At 31.0% G+C, this 11,854-nt stretch overlaps 1 protein-coding gene across 5 annotated transcripts in view; it reads right to left on the reverse strand.

Moving 5' to 3' along the window:
* LOC130801951 (crossover junction endonuclease MUS81) overlaps window positions 1-8,560 on the reverse strand; it is a 28,611-nt gene extending 20,051 nt beyond the window's left edge. For 4 of the 5 annotated variants that reach the window (XR_009039685.1, XM_057665919.1, XM_057665920.1 and 1 more), the window contains exons 1-4: window positions 8,252-8,560; window positions 826-914; window positions 557-635; window positions 179-265 (exon numbers count right to left, since the gene is read on the reverse strand). Coding sequence is in view for 4 of the 5 variants with exons in the window: in XM_057665919.1 (XP_057521902.1) it covers window positions 179-265; window positions 557-635; window positions 826-914; window positions 8,252-8,448 (452 nt within the window). In the remaining variant the exon portion in view is untranslated. The remainder of the gene's footprint in view (window positions 1-178; window positions 266-556; window positions 636-825; window positions 915-8,251) is intronic. The other variant, XM_057665921.1, reaches the window with a different exon arrangement.
* Between the last annotated feature and the right edge of the window lie 3,294 nt (window positions 8,561-11,854).

Below are 11,854 nucleotides of genomic sequence, written 5' to 3' on the forward strand. Positions count from 1 at the left end.
CAAATGTCTTTTTGTCATTTGAATTAATTTTATTCAAGAGTGGAAGACAACACGTTCCAAAGATATTGAATTAATTTTATTCAAGAGCACCATATGTCAGCAAAGACTATCAAAGTAAGGGTGTACCAATAGTTTAGAAAAAAATTAAGCATAAATAGGGTTAGTCAGGTTATCATACACTATTGGAACTCGAGCAAGACCACTTGCTTCAGCTGCATCAATCAGTTCCTGCTTATGCATAAATTCGATTCCGTTGGTAGTCCCCCTAATGATGAAAACAAGATATAAAAGCCTTGTTTACATTTCCACAAGGATTAACTGATTCCACTTCTTTCTTTTTCTTCTTGAGTAAAATAAAAACTAAATAAAATGAATGTGAATATAATTCACTAGTATAAACCTTGCCATAAAATGATAGTTTTTGGCAAGAATCTTAAAAAAAGAAAAAAAAAAAGAAAAAGGAAAAAGGGGGAGAGGGGGTAGATTTGGGCACATAACCAACAAGGTACCATTTAAGCAAAATATAAATCTGCAAGTACCAAAAGTTTATTCGCACCTATATAAGGAAATCAACAATGCATAGGCAACAGAATTTTTCTGTGGGAGATAGCTCTTTGATCCTCGAGCCTTCTTACCTGAATCAATTGCTCTTCATAAATATAAATGTTGTAGAGTCATGTAACGTGTTATTGATACCATTTATGTTCAATCCATTTTAGTTGCTAGAAAAATGGGAATTTGAGATCTTTTAAGCAAAAAAATATAAAACATTACACTTGATGTTACTCAAATCCTAACACAAAGCTGTCATAGATGCACCAATACCTTCTTTTTCCAAATCATCATCTTGAGAAGTAAAAGAGTTACTGTTGAAAAATTCTCGCATATTTGTCACAAACCATTTTCCAATACCCCTATCAAAAAATTGACCAAGTTATCAAATAGGTAACAGGCAAAAAAAATCAAATGAAGTAAAGTGACAACTTTTCACATGGGTATGACTAAAATTTCGCGTCAATCCTCATAAGGGCACTTTTAAGATTTTATACTACAGCACCAATATGCACTAAAAACACTAGTTTATACTAGAAAAAAGGCTAAACGTGCAATTCAAAGATGGCGCCACCCTTAATTAAGCATTTAACCTTAGTCGTTATAACAAAAAGTAAATTTCTTCCTAATGACACAGAAGATGTAAATGATACAACAATGGAACAATGCCAAATCCTTAATCAAACACGAAGCAAAACAAATAAACGTAGGAAATAGTGGCCAATAAAGATTATACACTATTCAACTATATCTAAAATTAGTCAAAAACTAGCAAAATCAACTTTAGTGACATCTACTCATCCACTTACATTTTCATCCTCCACTAATTCTTAACTATTCTCATATAATCAGATAATTTTCATTTTTTGATGTTATTCTTCACTCATGCTATCCTAATCCTCTTTAATCTACCAGTTCAACAACCTCAAAAAGGCATAAAATGAATTATATAAAGGCATAAAATGAATTATATAAACCATATGTCGTTATCAAATGAAAAGATAAGAAATGAGATTCAAATCTTTGAATAAGCTAATAATAATAAATTAAAAATTCAAAGTTAGGAATTTACTCCAAACATGGGAGAAATTTTAACATTATCAACATATAGCTAGATAAAGTAAACATTCATCAACATATCCAACAAGTATTTCGAGTCCAATTAAACAAACTCTTCAATATCATAAAGTAGCAACGAACCTAATTTCTTGAGCATTGTACAATATTGAGCACAACTTGCACAAACTCTTGCACTCTATGCCACAATTTTATGTAATTGTTCATCAACCATAGCCGAGAAGCATTTTGAACCCAATTAGACAAACCCTTCAATATCATAAAAAGGGATTTAAGATCTCAAACTCACACTAATCTCTTCATCATTTAGACTTCAAGTTCAACAACTCTTTTTTACACTCTAGGCCACTGTTAAATATACCAAGGAAAACCATTCATTATCCATAACTTAATGAGCATTTCAAACCCAAGTTTCAAACTCTTCAACACCACACACTGAAATTTAAAACCTCCAACCCACCTTAATCTCTTCAATACCTTACACTTTCGAGTTAACTTACACAAACACTACTATACACTCTATGTCACTGTGATATACTCAAAATTGCAACAAGTTTTTGAACACTTCGATCAACATAAGGCACTAATCATACAAATTACACAAAAATTCGGTAAATCCTAGTGTCACTATCGCACCATTTGCAACTATCACACCACCAATGTTAGAAGTTGCAACAAGATGATAAAGAGGCCGGGGATGAAGAGAAAGAAGAGAACCCATAACACTCCACCTCTATTTCCCACCACTGCACCATCATTTGTTGTCTCTCCATACCTACAAACTAATCAATTTAAGAAAACCAAGCATGAATACTTTTTAAAAAAACCCCCTTCAATCATCTAAGCAATGATAAATCTTTGTTGGTTGCATACATTACTCTTAAATTTTATCATTTTCTTTTGAAATACAAAATCAAAATTGTTATTAGAGTTGTCGATCCCCATCTTCAATATATAGAATTTGGAAGAAGCAACAACAAATATAACACTATCATGTATTCACCTCTTTTACCAAATAGCCCATGACTCGTCCCCCAATAAATATGCGGGTTCTGCACCTTCAAGGTTTTCTCCCAGTTTGACTCGTCATCAAGAGATCAGGTCGTCGGATTATCATGTCAAGTTTTTCTAAACACCCTTAATTGCATGTATGTGGTATGCAATAGTCCAAGTTGTGGTTTGATAACACAACCGACATGCACCTACGCGAAAGGCGCTAAGAGGCAACGCCTCCACGAGTCTAGGTGCAGTGCGATACACGAGGATCTTTAGAGGCACGCTTTTTTGACTCCTCATGCGACTTATGCTTCAAGTGCCTTATGCGCCTTATGTGTTTTTCTGTTTGCGATCAAAGTTGAGATTTATAGAACAAAGGTGACCTCAAATATCATTAGACCTAGCTTTTTCAAAGAAAAATATTAAGAAAGCATGAGCAAACATGAACAGAAGGAAAACTCTTCATCTTCTCTATTCCCATTCTTCCATATCCATGTATCACTTTATGTCTTTTCTTTTTACTACTTCAATTTTCTTATTTCTTCATCTTTTTTCTTCTCTCTTCTTTCTTATTTCTTCTTCATGATAATTGTTTGAATTTTTTTTGTTTTTCCAAGGAAAAAAATTTTCATGTCGCTCGTTTTGTACGTCCAGCGTTTTCATGAAATCTACCTTGAAACTTGCACTACTTTTTAAAGTGTTTTACTACTGACATAGTTAAGTACTTACCCTATCATGCGTGTAACTAGTTTCAACTAAAATACTCCTAGTAATTTAATATTGGAAACGAGTTGTCTGCTTCTTGTTACTTTTTAAAAATTGCTTTTATTGGGAGTCTGCGTGGTGGTATAATAAAGTGGAGTAAGTAATAATTTAATTCTTTCTTTAACTTTTTTTGTAATTCCAAAATGAAAAATATGATTTAATTTATTGTAAAATGTATGCATTTTATTGGACAAAAAATATATACATTTTTTAATTCTCTTTTTGAGGAGTAGAACACTTAATGTCGAATGACTATGTTATGACTGGCATTACCTTACACAAGTGGAAAAGAGCATCGTAATCATAAGAGAAACGTAATGATATAGAAAGAGAATATTAGCATAATAATAGGATGTCGTTAGAGTTCGTTAGAATGTTGTTTTAGTTAGCCTATAAATAAGAAAGGAGTGTAGGAGAAAAAGGGTATAGAATTATTGTAGAGTTTATACTCTTTTGGAGTGAACAAGCCTTTCAAAAGCTTATACATTTTCTCACACTGTTAATTTGCTTACCCTGTGCTATCCCTTTTTTTGTACTTTCATATTTGTTCGATTTCATGGCCACCTTAGGCCATAACACCACTAATTAACAACTCGTATCACAGTCATTCGTTTCAACAACCTCACAGACACTCAAAAACGGATTTTGTAGATGATTTTCTTGAGAAACATGGCAGCAGTGTTCCTCCATTCAAGAAACTCCAAGAAGTTGTAAAAAACAAGATTCTTCACTCACTAAAGTCCCAATTTGTTCAAAAAATTATGGGAAATGGAGAAAAGGTTTATGTGAATGGTGAGAGAAAGATTTTCGCAAATACAGGTATTCTAGGCATAAATGTAAAGAAATAGATCATGCAGATTTTCTTTCATCTTTAATGTAGGAAGAAGATGAGTTATTGGCCATGGTGCAGCCCATATCCTTCTACCTCAACAACCCATCATTACCCCAAACTAAAATCGAAACCATCCAAGAACCTATCTCTCAAGTCTCAACACCCAAACAAGTTCATTCAACAAACTAAACACCAAAAAAACTTGACCTCTCAACCTAAATGGATAACCACTCAACCCAATCTCAAATCGACTCAACCCATAACCTAAAAATTTCACTTACTAGAACCAAAATCACAAAATAAAATTATCCAAAGAATTTTCAAAACCCACCCAGAATTATCAACTCCAAAGCTTTCCACCCAAACACAAAACTCACGCACATTATGTCTTGAAACTGCTATGAAAGAAAAGAAGTGGGAGGGAAATTATTGAGGGAAGATGGCGTTTACCGTGGTGGTTATGGCGGTGGTGGTTGGGGACCACGAAAATTCCAAAATCTTGAAAATCCCACTAGTCGGAAAAAGTGGAGAAATAAGAAGGAAAGAAGGAAGTGGAAGAGGAAAGACAGAAAGTTAAAGAAAGCAGATAATTGTTGTTACAGAGTGATGGAAGTGTTCAGGAAAATTGATGACGGATGGTGAAAAAGTAAATGTTGATAGCCTCCTCTGTTGTAGGTGAGGCAAGGAAACTTGGTGTTGGAGGGACCTGTGGTGACGATGGCAACCCAAAACTGAAGAAGAAACATGGAGGACTAATCAACGGTGTCTATGACTGGTGTACAAGTGAGTTTGTTGATGAAGATGTCAGAGAAGACAGTGACAACATCATCCAAAGGAAATGGAAGATGGAGATGAAGACAGGAAAGAAAGAGGTTAGCAAGTAGGCGAATTTTCTGGAAAAAAGATGGACAGAGGAAAAGAATTTGTGGAGCTCAACCCACGATTGTGATGAAGGGTTTCCAAATTGTTTTTGGGGAAGAAGAAAACATTTGTTGGAAGCATAGGATATACTGAATTAAGAATGGTTAACGCCATTTCTTATGATTTTGAAGTTGGCAATAGCTAAGGGGAAGATGAAGTCAGAAGTTTCTTTGACTTGAATTCTCTAAATTGTTGGGGTCATATGGGTGGAAAAGTAGGGTTTTGGATAGTTAAAGAGAAAGTTAGCAGAGTCTCTAGAATGCGGGCCTAACTATTACATTACATCACATCACAGCCTATACTTTTTCATTAAATCTCTTTTGGTCCAAAAGCCTACTCTTCCAAGGTTCATATCATTCCTTGGGACGGCAAACGGGTACAATTTCGTGGATTTCACACCGTATCCGCCCTACTTGGGGTGTGTATTGGTATGAGGTTGGTGGTTAGAGTGTGAGTATGGGTATGAAAAGTTATACCCACCATGGGTGGTGGGTAGGTGGTGGGTATGAGATCTACACCACCCCATATCCATCCGGCCTGCCTCACATCCACTAGCCCCGTCCCATATCCACCCGTCTCTTACCCATATTACATAATTAATAAAAAAATAAATTTCAAATAATACTATTTATATTGGTAGATTTTAAAAGTCCAAAATTTATTTTAAATAAATACATTTCAGCCCAATGTCAGTAACATCCGCCTAAAATAACGTCAGTAATATCCGCCCAAATCAAATAAGTAAATAAGCTTTCAATAGGGTTTTATAGTTCAAACCCTCTTCACCTTCTGCCCTTCTTTTTAATTTTCTCCGTGCAACAATGTTGTATAGCTGCGCTTCAATCTTCATCTTCAATTTTTTCTGTTCTTCTTCTTCAATTATTACAAGTATTTTCTCCTCTTTAGTTTTTTATCTTTTTTTTGGTACAATTATTAATTTTATTTCTATCTCCTTTCTCCATCTCGTATAGTTGCACTTCAATCTTCATCATCAATTAGTTTTGTTTTTCTTTGATTATAAGAGGTATTTTCTTCTCTTTTCTATTTTTATCTCTTTTTTTATTGCGTACATCTATTAATTTTAAATCTATTTTTCTATCTCATTTGAGCACTGTTTTTGAATATTTTCTCATTTGTTTACTAATTTTATTGCATATTGTTAGATCTTATAAGATTTCTCATTATATCTTATTTCCTTATTGTTAGATCTTATTGCGTATTTATTTTATTGCTTATTCTTAAATGTTATTTCATTTTTTAAGATGAAGATGTATAACATTGAATGCTCACATATTGAATATGTCAAAATAGAAAACTTAACAAGTTTTTTTTTTTCAATTTTTTTTTTTTGTGGGTAATTATAATATGATAGTTTAGATATTAAGATTGGATTAATAAGTGTGTTGTTTTCAATTTGATAGTAGTAACATGATTTAGTCCCAATCCCCAAGCAAGAAGAACTCCAAATATTTGTGCCTTAAGCTTCGTACTGAAGATGATTTCTTTTTCTTAGCATGTATCTTATTGGTTTATTATTTCATCCTAACTTTTGCTACTTTAACTTTTAATTTTTTTTTGATTTTTTACTTTCGTTGTTATTCGATTTGCAATTTAGATTTGTCTTTAAGTTGTAAATTTGGTTTGTATTGGACTGAAAAAAGTTTTAACTGAATTAAATTGGTTTGGTTTGATTTGGATTGTGACTAGGGGTGTTCAACGGGTCGAGCTCCCATTTTGAGCCCTTATTCGAACCATTTTGAGCATTTTGAACCTAATTACACAAACTCTTCAGTATAATAAGAGGCATTTAGGATCTTACAACCCACCCTAATTTCTTAAACTTTCACATGACTTGCACAACTCTTCTTATGCCAAACTATTACAACATTTCAACAAGATTCATTACCCTAATATCATTAAGTTTGAACCCTAAATTGTTGGATACAAGAAATTAACCATTCATTAGCCATAGCCAAGAAGCATTTCAGACCCAATTTTCAAACTCTTTATCATTTGGTGACAATTGAAATCTCCTATCCACACTAATCTAATCAAACCCTTTCCCTTTCGAGCCGACTTGCATAAACAATTCTTTACACTTGATGCCACACTCTTAAGAACTCGAAAGTCCACCACCTTTTTAAACATTTCAATCAATGCAAGGCACTAATCATGCATACACCAAATTCTGGAAATCCAAAGGTGTTGTGTATACTTCACCACAACCAATAAACCATAACACAACCAAATCAAAAAAAATGTGCAGCCCTATATGTTACAAAATGTGACTTGAATCAAATGTTTTTGGCTCATTTTTTTTGGAAATTTGTCCATGGGAGAATTCTCATGCTTGTATAACAGAGTACTATTTAGATCAAAGTCACTATTGGTTTTCTTGAACATGTGATACAGAGTCAAGTGTTAAAATATGGTTTCATCGACAAAAACCTATTTGATGAAGCACGGAGATGTTGATCTTCATAAGGGTATCCACGACTCTAGTAGAGTTGTTGTCAAACAAGGGAAGGTGTAAAGATGCTCTTGGCTTTGCGATTTGGTACACATAGTTCAAGAATGCTTTGGAAGTCTACTCCATAATCTTTTGTCTACATCTTTAGGCATTTGTATGTTTTGTAAGTTAAGCCAAGCTCATGCTTGTGCTTCACATTCTCTCTCTAATCTTCATGCTCTTATTTAATCTTTCTCCCTCTTCTTTTTTTCTCACTCCATTAGTATCTTTATTTGTAATGCCTATGTATCTTGATTAAACTAGTAGCTCCACACATCCTTTAAACGCACTAACACAAGCACTAGCTTTTGGGAGTATCTCTTTCATGTAATACCTTCGTATGCAGCCACATTGGTGAACCTCGTTTAATTTGGTGTTCTTGTTTGTTAATTTTATTGCATTGCATCTTAGCACTTGCATAAATGTCAAGTTTATTAATACATCCACAATATTCATATTATTCAACTCAATTTTTTTGGGTTGCTCATCGCTTCCTTTCCTTACCAAGATTCCTTCTATGAAACTACTACCAGGCTGAAGATGAAACAAAAATAAAGAAATCAAATATATAAAATAATGAAAACCAATAGGAAACTCACTTGATGTCTTTGAATTCCTTGAGAGTTGTAATTGGAGTCTTATGTTTACAGACATTGTTGAGAGCTTTCTGAATGGTCTTCTCAGTGTTGTGGGTATAAGTTTTGGGATTATTTTTGGACATTTCCGTCCACCATTTTTGCATGTATTCTACCAGTGCGTCGTTCTCTGGACATGCTGCCCTCTGCTCGATCTCCATTTTCGAAATTCGATCAACTTTAGGGTTTTTATGAGTTGTGCATGAACCGATTGTTTTTTGTTTTGATTTTTCGTTGAATGAAGCAGAGTTGTAGAGGAAAGCCGCCTCTTTATCTAGCTTTCTACATTCAAATGCACCGCTAACCTACTAGGATCCTATTATAAAATTTTTATCGGATTATTTGCAAAAAAACACCTTTTAAAACCCTTTTTTTTTTTTTTTGTAAAGAAACACCTTTTATAATATTTTTTTGTAAAAAACACCTTTTAATAGATTTTTTTTAAAAAAACACCTTAAATCAGTTTCCGGTGACTTTTGTCAACTTTCCGGCGTTGACTATGCCATTTGTCAACTTTCCGGCGTTGACTTTTATTTTTATTTTTATTTTTATTTTTATTATTAATATTATTTTTTTAAAAAAATTTTATTTTTCTTATTATTTCAAAAAAATTTTTAAAAAAATTAATAATAATAATAATAATAAAAATAAAAACAAAAATAAAAAAAAATAATAATTTTTTTTAAAGTTTTTAACAAATTTTTTTTTTATTATTTTTTTTTATTTTTCCTTTTGTTTTTATTTTTATTTTATTTTTAATTTTTATTATTATTATTATTATTATTTTTAATTTTAATTTTATTATTATTATTATTATTATTAATTTTTTTTATTATTATTATTGTTTTTTATATTTTTTGTACTTTTTATTTTTATTATTATTATTAATTTTTTTAAAATTTTTTTTTTAATTTTTTTTAGTTTTCTTTTTATTTTTATTTTTTTTATTATTAATATTTTTTTTTAATTTTAATTTTTATTATTATTTTAAAAAAAATTTAAAAAAAATTAATAATAATAATAATAATAATAATAAAAAAAATAATAATAATAAAAATTAAAAATAAAATAAAAATAAAAACAAAAGGAAAAATAAAAAAATAATAATAAAAAAAAATTAAATTTAAAAAAAAAATTATTATTTTTTTATTTTTTTTTTATTTTTATTTTTATTATTATTATTATTATTATTATTATTTATTTTTTAAAAAATTTTTTTAAAATAATAATAAAAATAAAAATTTTTTAAAAAAATAATATTAATAATAAAAATAAAAATAAAAATAAAAGTCAACGCCGGAAATTTGATAAAAGTCACCGGAAACTGATTTAAGTTGTTTTTTTTTAAAAAGTCTCTTAAAAGGTTTTTTTTACAAAAAAAAATTATAAAAGGTGTTTCTTTACAAAAAAAGGGATTTTAAAAGGTGTTTCTTTGCAAATAATCCTTATTATTAAAACAAAATATAATTATGTCCATACTTTTTTAAATTGCCTAGGTGTTATTTTCTCAATAAAAAATTTTCCATTAAAATTTAATGATGATGTCACTATTTTAATGACTATTGTTAATATCTTTAACTTTACTACATTCTAAATATGACTATAATATTATCCATATTAATTGATTTTTATTTTTTAGGTCACATCATTTAATGTATTAGATAGTCATAGAAATATATTTTATTTTATTACTAAAACAAAACACTGTTGATGTCATTACTTTTCAAAATTACTTACGTGTCACTTTCTCAATAAGAAATTTTCCTCTAGTTAATGATAATGTCATTGTTATAATGATTATTGTTAATATCTTTGACTAAACTGCTTTCTAAATAGTTATAATATTATCCATATTAATTGATTTTTATTTTTTAGGTTATGAAGTATTATTTTATGTATTAGAAAGTCATAGAAGTATTTTTTTTTTCAAGTCTTTTTATAAAATCTTGATAGTTTTTTATTAAATGAGTATATGATATTTTGAGATGTTTAAAACATAAAGCCGTAAATTTTTTATTTTTTTGTTTAAACAAATATGTCAGAAATTTTAATAAAGTTGTGCATCACACGGGCATTATCTAATTCTATTACGAAATTAAAATTCTTATCAAAATGAATTGAATTTTGTTTGTTCGTTCGATAATACTTCATCTGTTCCGAAATACTTACTACTTTACAGTTATGGGTACTATTAGAGCTATTGAAAAACACTCAACCCGCTTGACTCTACTCGACTCGCCAACCCGTCGACCCGCATCTTAAATGGCTATTTTAAAAAAATATATATGTTGCGGGTCGGGTATCCAACCAGCCTTAACCGAGTAGGGTCATGGGCCGCAAATTAAATATTATCGGGTACCTGCTGACCCGATATACAAGAGAAATTTGTTTAAGAAAAATATTTTGCTGGCTTAGTTGCTGCTGCATGACTATTGAGATTAAGTAATATTTCATTTTTCACTTTGATTTTTGCACCTTAAAACTCAAAATGCTCTCACATAATTTAATTTTAAGGTGCAAACTCAAAGAGATAGAGAGAGTACACCAAACCAAAATAGCTAGTACTTTATTAGAATTAAAGTAACAGCTCCTCTCTTGAGAAACCGTCTCTTCTGAGACGACTCTCAAAAGCCCAGTTCATAACATTTTTAATATTAAAAATCAAAAAAAATCAAAAAAAATTAAAAAATTGTTATTGAAATTTTAAACAAGAGTCGCGTGATAGGAAGGTGAAAGGTAGTGTTAACTTCCTAACTTTCTCTTCCCCATGCACGTATACCTATCCCTAAAAAATGAAGAAATCAGTTTTTGAGAAATTGTGAGTAAAGTGAGAGGAAATAAGATGGGCCGCCAACTAGGTTCGCTGGAGGTGGGTAGTTTGAAAAATGTGGGTGGAAGTAGTTTGGATGGGTGGTGGTTTGGGTGGTAGACCTTGATAGTCGTGGCTGGTAGGTGGGTAATTTGGCTAGAGTTTGGGTTTTGTGAGAGCAGAAATAAAAAGCAAAATAGAGATATAAATTAATTCTTTAATTTTTTTTAATCTGGTATGAGATGGCATATTATATGAAACTTGTGATAAAGCCAACATAAAAATGAAAGGATGACTTTTTAAATAAGCTTATGTAAACTCCAACTTGCAATTCTTAATGCACAATATCCACCTATTTAATGGTACTGGGTTTTGATTCCTACATAATCGAGAAAGAGCAAACAAATTTCTTCAACTCTTCATGTAACAACCCGACTTACCGTTGATTGAGTAAATAGGATCATCACTGGGTTCGTTTCCCAAGAAATTGAAATCACACTTTCAAAACTTGAGCAAAGGGGTCACCAGCTCTTTAACGTAACTAACTCAGCTAATTCTCAAACCAAACATCTAACTAAAACACAAGATAATCATACAATTCCCTACAAGTCCAATATAACCAACACAACCAAATCTAATATACATTTATCCAAAAACCTAATACAAAACTACAAATTCCCACGTGCTCAGCTCAAAATACAACCTTGGAACGCTATTCAATCACCGCTAACCCATCGTTCTTGAACGGTTCCGATCTG

The sequence above is a fragment of the Amaranthus tricolor genome, chromosome 15 (genome assembly GCF_026212465.1).
Source record: "Amaranthus tricolor cultivar Red isolate AtriRed21 chromosome 15, ASM2621246v1, whole genome shotgun sequence".
In the NCBI taxonomy this organism is placed as follows: domain Eukaryota; kingdom Viridiplantae; phylum Streptophyta; class Magnoliopsida; order Caryophyllales; family Amaranthaceae; genus Amaranthus; species Amaranthus tricolor.